Genomic DNA, 20,623 nt, shown 5'->3' on the forward strand with positions numbered 1-20,623 from the left:
CCACTGAAGATCGACATTGACATTAGGTCGACATGGGCGTTAGGTCAACAGGTCAAAAGGTCGACATGAATTTTAAAAAAAATAAGATTTTACTTACCGATAAATCTATTTCTCGTAGTCCGTAGTGGATGCTGGGGACTCCGTCAGGACCATGGGGATATAGCGGCTCCGCAGGAGACAGGGCACAATAATAAAAGCTTTAGGATCAGGTGGTGTGCACTGGCTCCTCCCCCTATGACCCTCCTCCAAGCCTCAGTTAGGATACTGTGCCCGGACGAGCGTGCATAATAAGGAAGGATATTGAATCCCGGGTAAGACTCATACCAGCCACACCAATCACACCGTACAACCTGTGATCTGAACCCAGTTAACAGTATGATAACAACGAAGGAGCCTCTGAAAAGATGGCTCACAACAAGAATAACCCGATTTTTGTAACAATAACTATGTACAAGTATTGCAGACAATCCGCACTTGGGATGGGCGCCCAGCATCCACTACGGACTACGAGAAATAGATTTATCGGTAAGTAAAATCTTATTTTCTCTGACGTCCTAGTGGATGCTGGGGACTCCGTCAGGACCATGGGGATTATACCAAAGCTCCCAAACGGGCGGGAGAGTGCGGATGACCCTGCAGCACCGAATGAGAGTACTCCATGTCCTCCTCAGCCAGGGTATCAAATTTGTAGAATTTAGCAAACGTGTTTTCCCCTGACCAAGTAACTGCTCGGCAAAGTTGTAAAGCCGAGACCCCTCGGGCAGTCGCCCAAGATGAGCCCCCTTCCTTTTGGAATGGGCTTTTACCGATTTTGGCTGTGGCAGGCCTGCCACAGAATGTGTAAACTGAATTGTATTACAAATCCAGCGAGCAATCGTCTGCTTAGAAGCAGGAGCACCCATCTTGTTGGGTGCATACAGGCTAAACAGCGAGTCAGATTTTCTGACTCCAGCCTTCCTGGAAACATATTTTTCAGGGCCCTGACAACGTCAAGTAACTTGGAGTCCTCGAAGTCCCTAGTACCCGCAGGTACCACAATAGGTTGGTTCATGTGAAAAACAGAGAACACCTTAAGGAGAAATTGAGGACGAGTCCTCAATTCTGCCCTGTCAGAATGAAAAATTAAGTAAGGGCTTTATATATGATAAAGCCGCCAATTCTGACACACGCCTGGCTGAAGCCAGGGCTAATAGCATCGTCACCTTCCATGTGAGATATTTTAAGTCCACAGTGGTGAGTGGTTCAAACCAATGTGACTTTAGGAAACTCAAAACAACATTGAGATCCCAAGGTGCCACTGGGGCACAAAAGGAGGCTGTATATGCAGTACCCCTTTTACAAACATCTGAACGTCAGGCACTAAAGCCAGTTCTTTCTGGAAGAAATTCGACAGGGCCGAAATTTGAACCTTAATGGACCCTAATTTTAGGCCCATAGACAGTCCTGTTTTCAGGAAATGTAGGAAACGACCCAGTTGGAATTCCTCTGTAGGGGCCTTCTTGGCCTCACACCACGCAACATATCTTCGCCAAATGCGGTGAAAATGTTTTGCGGTTACATCCTTCCTGTCTTCGACCAGGGTAGGGATGACTTCATCTGGAATGCCCTTTCAGGATCCGGCGTTCAACCGCCATGCCGTCAAACGCGGCCGCGGTAAGTCTTGGAACAGACAAGGCCCCTGCTGGAGCAGGTCCTTTCTTAAAGGTAGAGGCCACGGGTCTTCCGTGAACATCTCTTGAAGTTTTGGGTACCAAGTCTTTCTTGGCCAATCCGGAACCACGAGTATCATTCTTACTCATCTCCCTCTTATGATTCTCAGTACTTTTTGTATGAGAGGCATAGGAGGGAACACATACTCTGACTGGTACATCCACAGTGTTACCAGAGCGTCCACCGCTATTGCCTGAGGGTCCCTTGACCTGGCGCAATATCTAGTTTTTTGTTCAGGCGGGACGCCATCATGTCCACCTTTGGTTTTTCACAACGGTTTACAATCATGTGGAAGACTTCCCGATGAAGTCCCCACTCTCCCGGGTGGAGGTCATGCCTGCTGAGGAAGTCTGCTTCCCAGTTTTCCACTCCCGGAATGAACACTGCTGAGAGTGTTATCACATGATTTTTCGCCCAGCGAAGAATCCTTGCAGTTTCTGCCATTTCCCTCCTGCTTCTTGTGCCGCCCTGTCTGTTTACGTGGGCGACTGCCGTGATGTTGTCCCACTGGATCAATACCGGTTGACCTTGAAGCAGAGGTCTTGCTAAGCTTAGAGCATTGTAAATTGCCCTTAGCTCCAGTATATTTATGTGGAGAGAAGTCTCCAGACTCGATCACACTCTCTGGAAATTTTTTCCTTGTGTGACTGCTCCCCAGCCACTCAGGCTGGCATCCGTGGTCACCAGGACCCAGTCCTGAATGCCGAATCTGCGGCCCTTTCATAGATGAGCACTCTGCAGCCACCGCAGAAGAAACACCCTTGTCCTTGGAGACAGGGTTATCCGCTGATGCATCTGAAGATGCGATCCGGACCATTTTTCCAGCAGATCCCACGTAAAGGTTCTTGCGTGAAATCTACCGAATGGGATCGCTTTGTAAGAAACCACCATTTTTCACAGGATCCTTGTGCAATGATGCACTGATACTTTTCCTGGTTTTAGGAGGTTCCTGACTAGCTCGGATAACTCCCTGGCTTTCTTCTCCGGGAGAAAACATCCTTTTCTGGACTGTGTCCAGAATCATCCCTAGGAACAGTAGACGTGTCGTCGGAAAAAACTGCGATTTTGGAATATTTAGAATCCACTCGTGCTGTCGTAGAACTACTTAAGATAGTGCTACTCCGACCTCCAACTGTTCTCTGGACCTTGCCCTTATCAGGAAAGCGTCCATATTTCTTTTAAGAAGAATCATCATTTCGGCCATTACCTTGGTAAAGACCCGGGGTGCCGTGGACAATCCAAACGGCAGCGTCTGAACTGATAGTGACAGTTCTGTACCACGAACCTGAGGTACCCTTGGTGAGAAGGGCAAATTTGGACATGTAGGTAAGCGTCCCTGATATCCAGTGACACCATATCGTCCCCTTCTTCCTGGTTCGCTATCACTGCTCTGAGTGACTCCATCTTGATTTGAACGCTTGTATGTAAGTGTTCAAATATTTCAGATCTCACCTAGCCGTCTGGCTTCAGTACCACAATATAGTGTGGAATAATACCCCTTCCCTTGTTGTAGAAGGGGTACTTTGATTATCACCTGCTGGGAATACAGCCTGTGAATTGTTCCCAATACTGCCTCCCTGTCGGAGGGAGACGTTGGTAAAGCAGACTTCAGGAACTTGTGAGGGGGAGACGTCTCGAATTTCCAATGTACACCTGGGATACTACGTGTAGGATCCAGGAGTCCACTTGTGAGTGAGCCCACTGCGTGCTGAAACTCTTGAGATGACCCCCTACCGCACCTGAGTCCGCTTGTACGGCCCCAGCGTCATGCTGCGGACTTGGCAGAAGCTGTGGAGGGCTTCTGTTCCTGGGAATGGGCTGCCTGCTGCAGTCTTCTTCCCTTTCCTCTCCCCCTGGGCAGATATGACTGGCCCTTTTGCCCGCCTGCCCTTATGGGGACGAAAGGACTGAGACTGAAAAGACTGTGTCCTTTTCTGCTGAGATGTGACTTGGGGTAACAAAAGGTGGATTTTTCAGCTGTTGCCATGGCCACCAGGTCCGATGGACCGCCCCTTTATACGGCAATACTTCCATGTGCCGTCTGGAATCTGCATCACCTGACCACTGTCGTCTGGCAGATATGGACATCACATTTACTCTTGATGCCAGAATGCAAATATCCCTCTGCGCATCTCGCATATATAGAAATGCATCCTTAAAATGCTCTATAGTCAATAAAATCTTGTCCCTGTCAAGGGTATCAATATTTTCAGTCAGGAAATCCGACCAAGCCCCCTCAGCGCTGCACATCCAGGCTGAGGCGATTGCTGGTCGTAGTATAACACCAGTATATGTGTATATACTTTTAGGATATTTTTCAGCTTCCTATCAGCTGGCTCCTTGAGGGCTGCCGTATCTGGAGACGGTAACGCCACTTGTTTTTATAAGCGTGTGAGCGCCTTATTCACCCTAAGGTGTGTTTCCCAACTCGTTTAATTTATCTGATTCAGGAAAAACTACAAGTAGTTTATTCACACCCTACATAATACCCTTATTTGTGGTACTTGTAGTATCAGAAATATGTAACACCTCCTTCATTGCCCTTAACATGAAACGTGTGGCCCTAAAGGAAAATACGTTTGTTTCTTCACCGTCGACACTGGAGTCAGTGTCCGTGTCTGTGTCTGTGTCGACCGACTGAGGTAAATGGGCGTTTTTACAAGCCCCTGACGGTGTCTGAGACGCCTGGACAGGTACTAATTTGTTTGCCGGCCGTCTCATGTCGTCAACCGACCTTACAGCGTGTTGACATTATCACGTAATTCCTAAATAAGCCATCCATTCCAGTGTCGACTCCCTAGAGAGTGACATCACCAATACAGGCAATTTGCTCCGCCACCTCACCAACATCGTCCTCCTACATGTCGACACACACGTACCGACACACAGCACACACACAGGGAATGCTCTGATAGAGGACAGGACCCCACTAGCCCTTTGGGGAGACAGAGGGAGAGTTTGCCAGCACACACCAAAAACGCTATAATTATACAGGGACAACCCCTTATACAAGTGTTTTCCCTTATAGCATTTTTATATATGTAATCATATCGCCAAATAAGTGCCCCCCCTCTCTGTTTTAACCCTGTTTCTGTAGTGCAGTGCAGGGGAGAGCCTGGGAGCCTTCCTCACAGCAGAGCTGAGCAGGAAAATGGCGCCGTGTGCTGAGGAGAATAGGCCCCGCCCCCTTTTCGGCAGGCTCTTCTCCCGGAGTTTGTGAGATCTGGCAGGGGTTAAATACATCCATATAGCCTCAAGGGCTATATGTGATGTATTTTAGCCATAAAAAGGTATTATACATTGCTGCCCAGGGCGCCCCCCCCAGCGCCCTGCACCCTCAGTGACAGTTGGTGACTGTTGGTGAAGTGTGCTGACAACAATGGCGCACAGCTGCAGTGCTGTGCGCTACCTTATGAAGACTGAAAGTCTTCTGCCGCCTTCTGGACCTCTTCAACTTCGGCATCTGCAAGGGGGGTCGGCGGCACGGCTCCGGGACGAACCCCAGGGTGAGACCTGTGTTCCGACTCCCTCTGGAGCTAATGGTGTCCAGTAGCCTAAGAAGCAAATCCATCCTGCACGCAGGTGAGTTTTCTTCTCTCCCCTAAGTCCCTCGTAGCAGTGAGCCTGTTGCCAGCAGGACTCACTGAAAATAAAAAACCTAACTTAAACTTTTATTCTAAGCAGCTCAGGAGAGCCACCTAGATTGCACCCTTCTCGTCGGGCACAAAAATCTAACTGAGGCTTGGAGGAGGGTCATAGGGGGAGGAGCCAGTGCACACCACCTGATCCTAAAGCTTTTATTATTGTGCCCTGTCTCCTGCGGAGCCGCTATATCCCCATGGTCCTGACGGAGTCCCCAGCATCCACTAGGACGTCAGAGAAATATATATTTTTTTTTCATACTTAACGATCCACGTGGACTACGTTTGGAACGCTAACCTGTCGGAGCGAGGCACCTTGCGCGAAGCGCGAGCCATGCGAGGGGACACGGTGCACTAATTGGGGTTCCCTGTCACTTTACGGAGAAAACGACACCAAAAACAGTCCAAAAACTCATGTCAACCTTTTGACCTGTCCACCTAGTACATGTCAACCTAATGCATGTCGACCTTCAGTGGTCGACCTAATGACTGTCGACCTAAGTTGGGTCGACCCAACGACCCATAGCCCAATATCCGTAACTGTGCAAATTGTGCAATGGTTAACACAGGAACAAGGTCTATAGAAACTAAGTACATCCTACTTCCAATTCCAGTACCCGTTTCATTTACATTGTTCCATTAAAATACTGCTCAGTTCAACCTAGTCTTTATCTTAAATTCAGACAGGAGAGCCCACCATCCTCTATTTTCCCAGGGAGGCACTTGATATACCTGCTTTCGGGGTCCAGGCGCCCAGCATACCGGTGCCAGGATCCCGACAACTATTCTCCCTCTTGGGGTGTCCACGACACCTCTGGAGGATGAATAAATAGCGTGTTGCGCGTAGTGCGCCACCGTGCCCGCAGCGAGCCCGTAAGGTGCTCTTTTGTGCTCACCCTTCTGCCGGCATTCCGGATCCCGGCACCGGGGTCCTGACAGACAGCCAATCGTAGTACACCCATTTTCCCACCCTGTAGTATCCTGGTGTCCAGTGCACTCCCACTCACTCAGTGGTTCTGATCCAGTCTGTCTGCCTTCTAATGGCTACTTTTAATTATGGTCACCCACTAAGTCGTACAATCATACTTGCCTACTCACCTGGAACAGCCGGGAGGCTCTTGAATCTCGAGTGGTTCTCCCAGCCACCCAGAAGAGCATTCAAGTCTCCCGCCATCTGCAGATGCTGCCCACTTCCTGAGTAAAGAAAGTGGGTGGTCTGGGCAGCCGATTACGTCATTCTATGTCCCCCACTTTACAATGCCGCATGTATAGCTTTGATCCGGAGACGATTGATATGTTGCTGGAGACTGGAAGTGGCGAAAGAAGAATTCCAAAAACGGTGGCATATCGATCCTGTTTTCTGGGCGTGCCGAAGCCAGTGGCTGCATCCATGGACGTAGCTTCACTGGCCACGGCTGTCCTGACCTGTGGGTTACTCACATGTCCATGTGCTTGCAGCTGATATGTCTTTGGACGCAGCAGTGAATCACAGAAGCCTGCAGTGGGCGTGTATTTACTCAAGACGGCTCCTGTGGCTATTGCGTATGCAGCGGCGTTGCCATTATCGTCCACCTCTGAATCCTAAGATTGCGTTTTTGGATCATTTGGGATATTTAGAATATCCCTAATCAAACCATTGTCGAGATTACAGAGCATTATCTAATAGCATCACAGGAGGCTTCTACATTGTAACGTCATAAAGCAAGACTTAGATCATAGGGTTCCCTCATCCCTTAGCCTAAGACATCAGCCTGAAAAGTGGATACATGGCAGGAGGCAAGTGTCTTGTGAGAATCCATGTACTACTAAACATCACTAGTGTCATGCGTTTCTAGTAAGTGAAAAGCCTACATGCTCATGAATATTACTAATTATTTATACAGGGTTTTCATCTCCTGATAGGACTCAAAGCACTCTACATTATTGCAGAGGATGAGGCAGCCATCTTGTGTGTGCTCAGTTGTTGTCCTAATCATTCACATCAGTCCTACGGACTCTACCAACAAAATGGGGTAGGTGCAGCGGTGCAAGTATGCGGGTACGGAGTATCTTTAAGAATTTGGCAGTGGGTACGCAGTACCACCTGCCACACACTTTGCCATCACCACAATTGTAATGTGCCACAAGACAGTCATGCTTGGCAGCATGACGGCTCCTCCCACTTTGTCAGGGTTACTGGGAGTGCAACAGTGGCTGTATTTTCCTGTTATAATGGAGGCATTACTTTATAAGGTTATTAAATCGGGGGCATTACTATATATCTCTATTATACTGGAGGTATCACTATATATTTCTATTATACTGGAGGTATCACTATATATTTCTATTATACAGGAGGCATTACTAAATATTTTTAGCCTTGCCTCCAGATTCCCACCAAAAAAAGGGTCTGTGTCATGTGGTCACGCCGCTTGTGTCATGTAGCCACTCCCACTAGCAGTATGTGGCCACGCCCCTCACAACAAATGGCCATGGCCATTTTTCGGCACTCAATACCACTAAGAATATATTTCTACTTGCACCACTGGGTAGGTGATGGTCATGCTATATTATATTGCGGCTCGATTAACTTTCCATGAGGGAACATCTGACGAGAAACTCATTTAACTATAGCCTGATCATATCATAATGGATGTTTTAAACCACCCCTTAGGATATAACACATGTGCTCTGGGATAAATGGTCAACCTAGTTAAGGTGGACAGGCACTAGGTCGACAGCGACATGGTTGACATGAGAAAATTGGCGTTGCTGGACATGTCGACATGGATTTTTAAACTGTTCTTGGTGTTGTTTCTTCCATAACATGACCAGGAACCCCATTTAGTGTTGCGCTTCGCTCGCCATGCTGGCGGGTTACTATTCCCAGTCGTAGTCCACGTGGATGGTAAAGCATGAAAAAGTTTAAAAAAAAACACTTTTTAAAGCCATGTCGACATTTTCATATGTGACCATTTTCAAGTGACGACCATTTTCCTATGTCGACCATGTCAGTGTTGACCAATAGTGGTCAACCTAGTGACTATTGACCCAAGTAGTGTCGACCTACCCTCCAGATACCAACACACGCTCTGTGTAAAATATGGCAGCTCAGAACCACTTGGCCCATCTAGTCTGGCCCTTTATGTAGTACAGTAATGATTAGATAAATATAAGACGTGTGTAGAATATTAAAACATAAATCTATACTACCATGTTTTAAATAATTTATCTTCCTCTCGTGACATTAAGAGGGATCTGCTGCAAACTCCTTCTTATATCTTCAACTTTCAATTTTTACGACTGGAATAAAGACCTCAAAGACAGCAATCTCTGGAACTAGGCTAAGAAGAAGTGTATGCTTTACATCAAGCTTATCTCCCGAACTGATCTGACAGCTGGAACACTGGCACTCACATCACACAGGACTCCAGCTGCCATGAGAACGGGGCTTTTGTTAAACAAATCAGCCAGGCTGGCACAGTAATGAGATAAGCAGAGGTTAGCTATGTCAGGACAAAATACAAACAAGATTAAATGCAACAGTGAAGACACAAGGTCTTCTGGAAAATGGAGGAAAAAATAAATCTGGGCAGGAGAACATTAGCGAGATAAAACATGTCTCTGGCCCATAAAAGGGTCCAATTTAATCCTGGAGCCATCAACACTGTATTTAGGAAGCTCACGGAGATCAGAGACATCAATGTTGGAGAATGGTGGGTGCCTTCAGGAGTTGGCCAACATCATACATTTGGGTATAGTCATTCGGAATCCAGACACCCGTCAGAATGTCGACGCTGGAATCCCGATATTGTCAGGAGACTAACGCCAGAATCCTGACAGTCGGCATCCCGAATGTAAGTATAGCGGGAAGGTTAGGTTTAGGCGCTACCTGGGGGGTCTGGGTTAGGCTGTGCGGTGGAGGGGTTGGGGGGGGGGGTTAGGGTCAGGCTGCTGGGAAGGGGGGGGGGGTAGGCCCCACGGTGGGGGAGGTTAGGGTTAGGCCGTGGGAATGGGGGTTACTATTAGGTTAGGATTAAGGTGGGTACACACTGGCCGATATATGGCGGGTCCATCGGCCAGTGTGTACTGGCGATATGTCTGTGAACTCCGTCGTTCACAGACATATTGCGTCGGCCCCGCATCACAGCCAACGGCCAATATATCTACCGATATATTGGCGCGTCGCTGTGTGTATACGGGCGACCAGCCAATCGCCCGTACACATGCTGCGGCGGCCGGCGGTGATTGACAGCTGAACTGGGTGGGCGTGTGTACATGCCCACCCAGTTCATGACGCTAGTACACGACGGATCGGGTAGTGTGTATGCTCAAAACACTGCACGATCCGTCCATAGATATATCTGCCGATCAATTGATTGGCAGATATATCTATCAGTGTGTACCCACCTTTAGATACCACAGGGGGAGGTTAGGGTTAGGCTGCAGGAATGGAGGGTTAGGGGTAGGGAAGAAGGGGTGACATACTTACCTCGCCGCTGTCTAAATTTCAAACATCGGGGATGCTGGTGTCAGTATTGTGACCACTCACATCACGTCCGGTGGTCACACATACTGAACCCCCTGAGAGGTAGCACAGGTAATATTGTTTTTATAGAGTCAACGATATGTTGACTCTATAAAAACAATATTACCTGTGCTACCTCTCAGGGGGTTCAGTATGTGTGACCACCGGACGTGATGTGAGTGGTCACAATACTGACACCAGCATCCCCGATGTTTGAAATTTAGACAGCTGCACTGTGCTATGCAAGAGTTACAAGGATGTTAGACATCTATACAAGACATCTATACATGAGTACAAACAGTTCAGTTACACCTGGGTGTATTGAAATCTCATTATTAAACGTAATTTACAGATGATAGAGAAGTGGGAAGATGTTAAAGGGCACAGCTCAGGGGGGTATTCCAAAGCCTCTGTCTGCTAGCTTACATCATGTGACGTGTGACTGTGGTTGCCATGGCAGCCACACTACACTGTGGACACTGGAGAATTCTAAATCATTATTAGCAGCCAAAAGTTATGGATAAAAAGGAAAAAAAAAGTGTAATTACCAAAATGATTGTTAAAACCAGTCATTGATTTATTTAAAAATAAAAAAATAAAACTACATTTAAAATAAAATAAAAAATCTTGCTTTAATTAAGCGCTGGAACTTTTTGAATATTAACATAAGCACCAAGGTAAATAGCAAAGCACATTACAAAACAACAGCAAAAGGTAAGTATAACAAGGTAAAGCCTATCCACACATTACCCAGATTATACACTTATGCTATGTACACATAGGCCCTCATTCCGAGTTGTTCGCTCGGTAATTTTCTTCGCATCGCAGCGATTTTCCGCTAATTGCGCATGCGCAATGTTCGCACTGCGACTGCGCCAAGTAAATATGCTAAGAAGTTTGGTATTTTACTCACAGCATTACAAGGTTTTTTCTTCGTTCTGGTGATCGGAGTGTGATTGACAGGAAGTGGGTGTTTCTGGGCGGAAACTGGCCGTTTTATGGGAGTGTGTGAAAAAGCGCTGCCATTTCTGGAAAAAACGTGGGAGTGGCTGGAGAAACGGGGGAGTGGCTGGGCGAACGCTGGGTGTGTTTGTGACGTCAAACCAGGAACGACAAGCACTGAACTGATCGCACTGGAAAAGTAAGTGTGGAGCTACTCAGAAACTGCTAAGAAATTTCTATTCGCAATTTTGAGAATCTTTCGTTCGCAATTTTGCCAAGCTAAGATTCACTCCCAGTAGGCAGCGGCTTAGCGTGTGCAATGCTGCTAAAAGCAGCTTGTGAGCGAACAACTCGGAATGAGGGCCATTGGGGGTAATTCTGAGTTGATCACAGCAGGAACTTTGTTAGCAGTTGGGCAAAACCATGTGCACTGCAGGGGAGGTAGATATAACATGTGCATAGAGAGTTAGATTTGGGTGGGTTTATTTGTTTCTGTGCAGGGTAAATACTGGCTGCTTTCTTTTTACACTGCAATTTATACCCCTTTTCCACTAGCGTAGCACGGGTCGCAGCCGTGTCGTCTGACACGGCTGCGACCCGTGCTACAGCCCCCCGCAGACAGCGCTCACCAACCCGGCAATTGCCGGGTTGGTGACGCGCTAGTGACGCGGCAGGGGCGGCGCTGGGAGATCACATGATCTCCCAGCGCCGCCCTCCCTATGCACTGTGAATGGGAGCCGTGTCGCCTCGACACGGCTCCCGTTCACACTAGACAGCTAGCCGGGTTGAACACGTGTTCAACCCGGCTAGCTACCAGGGTAGGATTCCCGGATCACTTGATCCAGGAATTTGCCGGGAGACCCGTTTCCACTAGGGAAAAACACGGGTAAATGCACGCCCCCGTGCATTTACCCGTGTTTAAAAGAGCTAGTGGAAAAGGGGTATAAGATTGCAGATTGAACACACCACACCCAAATCTATCTCTCTCTGCACATGTTATATCTGCCTCCCCTGCAGTGCACATGGTTTTGCCCAACTGCTAACAAAAATCCTGCTGCGATCAACTCAGAATTACCCCCAATATGCGATCCCATACGATACAATATCATATGATATTGTATGAGATATCAGATCATATTGTGTGTACACACTACAAACAATGGTGGTCATTCCGAGTTGTTCGCTCGTTGCCGATTTTCGCTATGCTGCGATTTGTTGCTAAATGCGCATGGTACGCAGCGCACATGCACTTAGTTATTTTACTAAAAACTTAGCAGTTTTGCTGTTGTTTGTGCGACGCTTATCAGTCGCACTGCTGATCGGTGAGTGATTGACATGAAAGGGGCGTTTCTGGGTGGTAACTGAGCGTTTTCCGGGAGTGTGCTAAAAAACGCAGGCGTGTCAGAGAAAAACGCGGGAGTGTCTGGAAAAACGGGGGAGTGGCTGGCCGAACGCAGGGCGTGTTTGTGACGTCAAACCAGGAACTAAACGGACTGAGGTGATCGCAATCTAGGAGTAGGTCTGGAGCTACTCAGAAACTGCAAGAAAATATTTAGTAGCAGTTCTGCTAATCTTTCATTTGCTATTCTGCTAAGCTAAGATACACTCCCAGAGGGCGGCGGCCTAGCGTGTGCAATGCTGCTAAAAGCAGCTAGCGAGCGAATAACTTGGAATGACCACCAATGGGCCTAGGGGGTCATTCCGAGTTGTTCGCTCGTTGCCGATTTTCGCTATACTGCGATTAGTCGCTTACTGCGCATGCGCAAGGTTCACAGAGCGCATGCGCTTAGTTATTTTACACAAAAGTTAGGTATTTTACTCACGGCATAACAAAGCTTTTTCATCGCTGTGCTGATCGAAGTGTGATTGACAGGAAGTGGGTGTTTCTGGGCGGAAACTGGCCGTTTTATGGGAGTGTGCGGAAAAACGCAGGCATTCTAGTTGCAAAACGCAGCAGTGGCTGGAGAAACGGGGAAGTGGTTGGGCAAACGCTGGGTGTGTTTGTGACGTCAAACCAGGAACGAAAAGGACTGAGCTGGTCGCAATGGCTGAGTAAGTCTGGAGCTACTCAGAAACTGCAAAGAAATTTCTATTCGCAATTCTGCTAATCTTTCGTTCGCAATTCTGCTAAGCTAAAATACACTCCCAGAGGGCGGCAGCTTAGCGTGTGCAATGCTGCTAAAAGCAGCTAGCGAGCGAACTCGGAATCACCCCCCTAATTCAGAGTTGATCGCAGCAGAAAATTTGTTAGCAGATGGGCAAAACCTTGTGCACTGCAGGGGGGGCAGATGTAACATGTGCAGAGAGAGTTAGATTTGGGTGGGGTGTGTTCAAACTGAAATCTAAATTGTAGTGTAAAAATAAAGCAGCCAGTATTTACACTGCACAGAAACAAAATAACCCACCCAAATCTAACTCTCTCTGCAAATGTTATATCTGCCCCACCTGCAGTGCACATGGGTGGTCATTCCGAGTTGTTCGCTCGCTAGCAGTTTGTAGCAGCCGTGCAAACGCTAAACCGCCGCCCTCTGGGATTGTATTTTAGCTTAGCAGAAGTGCGAACGAAAGGATTGCAGAGCGGCTACAAAAAAATTTTGTGCAGTTTCAGAGTAGCTCCAGACCTACTCAGTGCTTGCGATCACTTCAGACTGTTCAGTTCCTGTTGTGACGTCACAAACACGCCCTGTGTTCGCCCAGCCACGCCTGCGTTTTTCCTGGCACGCCTGCATTTTTCCCGAACACTCCTTGAAAACGGTCAGTTGACACCCAGAAACGCCCTCTTCCTGTCAATCACTCTGTGGCCAGCAGTGCGACTGAAAAGCTACACTAGACCTTGTGTGAAACTACATCGTTCGTTGTAATAGTACAACGCGCGTGCGCATTGTGCCGCATACGCAAAAGTGCCGATTTTTTGCCTGATCGCTGCGCAGCGAACGAAAGCAGCTAGCGATCAACTCGGAATGACCCCCATGGTTTTGCCCAACTGCTAACAAATCTGCTGCTGCCATCAACTCTGAATTACCCCCAATGGCAAACGGTGTCTAGAAACAAAGTCATCACTGGAGTTCAAAACCACACAATATCGCCTCATAAAGACTGCATGCAGTCCGATGTACGAGGTCGCATGCGAACCGTGGGAGCGCGCATCGTACGTCGGATCATGCATACACATTATGCAATATCATTTAGGACTGAACAATATCGTTCAGATCGTGAACGATATTGCATAGTGTGTATGGGCCATTACATTAGACCTCTATTACTATTTACTTGTGTCTAGACATCAAATAAATGAATGAGTACAATGTTCTGTACTGTTTCCTTTCACAAATGTTCCCTTGTCTGTTGTGCAGGTTTGTATATAGGGTGATATATGCAGTACACACGGGGAGAGAGGTGTGCTGAGCATGGGTGCGCATCGCTATGGGGCATACACACGGAGAGAGCCGTGCTTAAAATCTAAGCAAGATAGTCAGACTGCTTAGATTTTAAGAACTGATCTCTCCGTGTGTACCCCGTGTAAGTACTAGCTTCTTCCTTGTAACTGGTAAGTGTAATCTCTGTCTGATTATATGCTCCAGATTCCTAAAAACCTACTGTACTTATCCTCACTCCTATGTTTCCGTTTATATACACATCTACTCTGTAGCAGTGATCTCAGGACACAACACACAATTGATCACCATCCCCTGAGCTCTACAATAACATTACTTATTACTGTACAGGTTAGTGCCTGGGTTACAGAATCAGACGTGTGTGCAAATTCCATGATTATGTGTACATTGCAAAATGAGCTTAGTATACATGGTTTTATATTTCCAGTATAACATGCACTTCTAATGCCCACTACATATGGCAGAGCTTCCTTTCCAACGGGTGGTCTTCAGTATGCCGCCTGTCGGGATCCCGGCGCTCAGTATACCGGCGCCGGAATCCCGACAGCCGGCATACCGACACTTATTCTCCCTCGTGGGGGTCCACGACCCCCCTGGAGGGAGAATAAAATAGCGTGGCAAGGGGCTCATTTGCGCTCGCCACACTGTCGGTATGCCGGCGGTCGGGCTCCCGGCACTGGAATGCTGGTCGCCGGGAGCCCGACCGCCGGCATACCATACCACACCCCTTTCCAACGTCCACTAAACTGTACAGAGATCCCCTCTCCAGCCGCCACTATACAGTACAGAGATCCCCTTACCAGCGGCCACTATACAGTACAGAGATCCCCTTCTGACGTCCACTATACAGTGCAGAGGTCCGCTTCAAAGGCCACACTATACAGTACAGAGATACCCTTCTGACGCCCAATATACAGTGCAGAGATCCCCTTCTGACACCCACTATACAGTGCAGAGATCCCCTTCTGACGTCCATTATACAGTGCAGAGGTCCGCTTCAAAGGCCACACTATACAGTACAGAGATCCCCTTCTGACGCCCACTATACAGTGCAGAGATCCCCTTCTGACGACCTCTACACAGTGAAGAGTACTTATTCCGATGTCCACTATACAGTGCAGAGATCCCCCTCTGATGCCCACTATACAGTACAGAGATCTCTTTCCAACGGCAGCTATACAGTGCAGAGATCCCCTTCCAACGGCAACTATACAGTGCAGAGATCATCTTCTGACATCCACTATACAGTGCAGAGATCCCCTTCTGATGCCCACTATACAGTACAGAGATCATCTTCTGACATCCACTACACAGTGCAGAAATCCCCTTCCAACGACCTCTATGCAGTGCAGAGTACTTATTTAGATGTCCACTATATAGTGCTGTGCTTCCCTTCTGACATCCGTCCTTCAGATGGGTACTATACAGTGCACAGCTCCCGTTTGGACGGCCACTATACAATACAGAAATCCCCTTCAGACATCCACTATACAGTGCAAAGATCTCTTTCCAACGGCAACTATTCAGTGCAGAGATCACCTTCTGACATCCACTATACAGTGCAGAGAGCCCCTTTCCGATGGCCACTATACAGTGCAGAGATCAACTTCCAAAATCCACTATACAGTGCAGGGATCCCCTTCCGACGGCTACTATACAGTGCAGAGATCATATTCTGACATCCACTACAAAGTGCAGAGATCCCCTTTCCAATGGCCACTATCCAGTGCAGAGATCCCCTTCCGACGCCCACTATACAGTGCAGAGATCTCTTTCCAACGGCAACTATACAGTGCAGAGATCCCCTTCTGACTTCCATTATCCAGTGCAGAGCTCCCCTTCTGACATCGGTTCTTCAGATGGGCACTATACAGTTCACAGCTCCCCTTCAGACATCCACTATGCAGTGCAGAGATCCCCTTCCGACAGCCTCTATGCAGTGCAGAGATCCCCTTCCGACAGCCTCTATGCAGTGCAGAGTACCAATTCCGATGTCCAGTATACAGTGCAGAGCTCCCATTCCGACATCCGTCCTTTAGCTGGGCACTATACAGTGCACAGCTCCCCTTTGGACGGCCACTATAAAAGTACAGAAATTCCCTACCGACGCCCACTCTACAGTGCAGAGATCACCTTCCAACACCCACTATACAGTGCAGAGATCCCCTTCCGACGACCACTATACAGTGCAGAGATCTTTTTCCAACGGCAACTATATAGTGCAGAGATCATCTTCTGACATCCACTATACAGTGCAGAGATCCCCTTCTGACTTCCGCTATCCAGTGCAGAGCTCCCCTTCTGACATCCGTCCTTCAGATGGGCACTATACTGTACAGAGATCCCCTTCAGACATCCACTATACAGTACAGAGATCCCCTTCAGACATCCACTATACAGTGCAGAGATTCCCTTCCAACATCCACTATACAGTGCAGAGATCCCCTTCCGACGGCCACTATACAGTGCAGAGATCCCCTTCCAACAGCCTCTATGCAGTGCAGAGATCCCCTTCCGACGGCCACTATACAGTGCAGAGATCCCATTCCAATGTCCACTTTACAGTGCAGAGCTCCTCTTCTGATATCTGTCCTTTAGACGGCCACTATGCAGTACAGAAATCCCCTTTGGACGCCCACTATACAGTGCAGAGATCCCCTTCCAACATCCACTATACAGTGCAGAGATCCCCTTCCGACGGCCACTATACAGTGCAGAGATCCACTTCCAACAGCCTCTATGCAGTGCAGAGATCCCCTTCCGACAGCCTCTATGCAGTGCAGAGTACCCATTCCAATGTCCACTTTACAGTGCAGAGCTCCCCTTCTGATATCCGTCCTTTAGACGCCCACTATACAGTACAGAAATCCCCTTCCGACGGTCACTATACAGTGCAGAGATCCCCTTCCGACGGTCACTATACAGTGCAGAGACCCCCTTCTGACGCCCACTACACAGTGCAGAGACCCCCTTCCGACGCCCACTATACAGTGCAGAGACCCCCTTCCGACGCCCACTACATAGTGCAGAGACCCCCTTCCGACGCCCACTACACAGTGCAGAGATCCCCTTCCGACGCCCACTGTACAGTGCAGAGATCCCCTTCCGACGCCCACTATACAGTGTAGACCCCCTTCCAACGCCCACTGTACAGTGCAGAGATCCCCTTCCAATGCCCACTATACAGGGCAGAGATCCCCTTCCGACGCCCACTATACAGGGCAGAGATCCCCTTCCGACGCCCACTATACAGGGCAGAGATCCTCTTCCGACGCCCACTATACAGGGCAAAGATCCTCTGTCGACGCCCACTATACAGGGCAGAGATCCTCTTCCGACGCCCACTATACAGGGCAGAGATTCTCTTCCGACGCCCACTATACAGTGCAGAGTACCCATTCCGATGTCCACTATACAGTGCAGAGTACCCATTCCGATGTCCACTATATAGTGCATAGATCCCCTTCCGATGTCCACTATACAGGGCAGAGATCCCCTTCGGATGGGCATTATACGGTGCACAGCTCCTCTTTGGATGGCCACTATACAGTGTAGAGCTCCCCTTCAGACGTCCACTATACAGTGCAGAGATCCCCTTCTAATGCCTATTATACTGTGCAGAGATCCCCTTCTAATGCCCATTATACAGTGCAGAGATTCTCTTCAGACACCCACTATACAGTACAGAGATCCCCTTCTGACGTCCACTATGCTGAGCTCACTCCCCCCTATTTAACTATTTATTAACCGTTATACATATAGCACATGCGTATTAGACAGCGCTTTACAGGGAATATTCAGTCACTCACATCAGTCCCTGTCCCAGTGGAGCTTACAGACTATATTCCCTGCCACATGTACACTACACACACACGTATGCACTAGGGTTAGAAACCTAGCAGGAAGTTATTAGCGTGTGGGAGGAAGCTGAAGCACCCGAAGGAAACACACACAAACATGGAGAGAACATATAAACTCTACACAGATAGGGCCTTGGTGGGAACTAAACCCAAGACTTCAGTGCTATGATGCAGTAATACAAACCACTATGCCTATATATTACCCTTTGCCGAGAGCCATGTACAGTATCATTTGTAAAATGCATCTTTCTAAAAACTCCTAAGTTCTTGTAAGGCAGAAACACTCTTCCTTTCCGACCCCCCACTTTCCCATATGAAAGGGTCTGATGCCCACAGATTTCAGGCTTCACGGGCTATGTAGCAGTTTTATGTAGGTCTTTGAAGATACTGCAGTCATAATGAGCTCCTTGGGAAAGCCAGGCACGTTTCACGACCTCTGATCCATGTCTAGAGCACTGTAACCAATGTCTAACGCAAATCTCTGGAAGGCAACAGGATTGTGCTTAGCATTAACATTTACTGTAGTTCCGAATAGGGTTCCCATCATGTTACAGTGCAAATGTGATACCAGCGTCTCTTCCTGCTCATACAATCCATCTTACACTTCTTCTAAGGTTCCAAATAACTTCTCAAAATTGTTTTACTGGATCTTCATTTAAACATTTAAGTTGGCTACTTCAAAGGTTTGAATGATGGTAAATTAATCATTGCGATTTAAAATTTAGCTGGAAAAAAGGGACGTATGGACGACCTACCTTAGACCCATAAATGGTGGTACTTCTTACACCAAGGGCATGTGTAAACGCAATCATTGTAAATGCAGCTGTCTGTCCCCCTTCAAACTCCATATTCACAACCTATTGGTGGAAAATAAGAATTTACTTACCGATAATTCTATTTCTCGTAGTCCGTAGTGGATGCTGGGAACTCCGTAAGGACCATGGGGGATAGCGGCTCCGCAGGAGACTGGGCACAAAAGTAAAGCTTTAGGACTACCTGGTGTGCACTGGCTCCTCCCCCTATGACCCTCCTCCAAGCCTCAGTTAGGATACTGTGCCCGGACGAGCGTACACAATAAGGAAGGATTTTGAATCCCGGGTAAGACTCATACCAGCCACACCAATCACACCGTACAACCTGTGATCTGAACCCAGTTAACAGCATGATAACAGAGGAGCCTCTGAAAAGATGGCTCACAACAATAATAACCCGATTTTTGTAACAATAACTATGTACAAGTATTGCAGACAATCCGCACTTGGGATGGGCGCCCAGCATGCACTACGGACTACGAGAAATAGAATTATCGGTAAGTAAATTCTTATTTTCTCTGACGTCCTAGTGGATGCTGCGAACTCCGTAAGGACCATGGGGATTATACCAAAGCTCCCAAACGGGCGGGAGTGCGGATGACTCTGCAGCACCGAATGAGAGAACTCCAGGTCCTCCTCAGCCAGGGTATCAAATTTGTAGAATTTAGCAAACGTGTTTGCCCCTGACCAAGTAGCTGCTCGGCAAAGTTGTAAAGCCGAGACCCCTCGGGCAGCCGCCCAAGATGAGCCCACCTTCCTTGTGGAATGGGCTTTTACAGATTTTGGCTGTGGCAGGCCTGCCACAGAATGTGCAAGCTGAATTGTACTACAAATCCAACGAGCAATAGTCTGCTTAGAAGCAGGAGCACCCAGCTTGTTGGGTGCATAGGATAAACAGCGAGTCAGATTTTCTGACTCCAGCCGTCCTGGAAACATATATTTTCAGGGCCCTGACTACGTCCAGCAACTTGGAGTCCTCCAAGTCCCTAGTAGCCGCAGGTACCACAATAGGCTGGTTCAAGTGAAACGCTGAAACCACCTTAGGGAGAAATTGAGGACGAGTCCTCAATTCTGCCCTGTCCGTATGAAAAATTAGGTAAGGGCTTTTATAGGATAAAGCCGCCAATTCTGAGACACGCCTGGCTGAAGCCAGGGCCAACAGCATTACCACTTTCCATGTGAGATATTTTAAGTCCACAGTGGTGAGTGGTTCAAACCAATGTGATTTTAGGAACCCCAAAACTACATTGAGATCCCAAGGTGCCACTGGAGGCACAAAAGGAGGCTGTATATGCAGTACCCCCTTGACAAACGTCTGAACTTCAGGAACTGAAGCCAGTTCTTTCTGGAAGAAAATCGACAGGGCCGAAATTTGAACCTTAATGGACCCTAATTTTAGGCCCATAGACAGTCCTGTTTGCAGGAAATGCAGGAAACGACCCAGTTGAAATTCCTCTGTAGGGGCCTTCCTGGCCTCGCACCACGCAACATATTTACGCCAAATACGGTGATAATGCTGTATGGTTACATCCTTCCTGGCTTTGATCAGGGTAGGGATGACTTCATCCGGAATGCCTTTTTCCTTCAGGATCCGGCGTTCAACCGCCATGCCGTCAAACGCAGCCGCGGTAAGTCTTGGAACAGACAGGGTCCCTGCTGGAGCAGGTCCCTTCTTAGAGGTAGAGGCCACGGGTCCTTCGTGAGCATCTCTTGAAGTTCCGGGTACCAAGTCCTTCTTGGCCAATCCGGAGCCACG

General features: G+C 48.1%; 1 protein-coding gene across 7 annotated transcripts in view; it reads right to left on the reverse strand.

The window, feature by feature from the left end:
- Positions 1-20,623, reverse strand: part of LOC134966647 (scyllo-inositol 2-dehydrogenase (NADP(+)) IolW-like) — a 455,266-nt gene that overhangs the window by 144,897 nt on the left and 289,746 nt on the right. For all 7 annotated transcript variants that reach the window (XM_063943552.1, XM_063943551.1, XM_063943553.1 and 4 more), the window contains one exon: positions 18,811-18,912. In XM_063943552.1, coding sequence (XP_063799622.1) covers positions 18,811-18,912 — 102 coding nt within the window. The remainder of the gene's footprint in view (positions 1-18,810; positions 18,913-20,623) is intronic.

Source organism: Pseudophryne corroboree, chromosome 10, assembly GCF_028390025.1.
Source record: "Pseudophryne corroboree isolate aPseCor3 chromosome 10, aPseCor3.hap2, whole genome shotgun sequence".
Lineage (NCBI taxonomy): Eukaryota > Metazoa > Chordata > Amphibia > Anura > Myobatrachidae > Pseudophryne > Pseudophryne corroboree.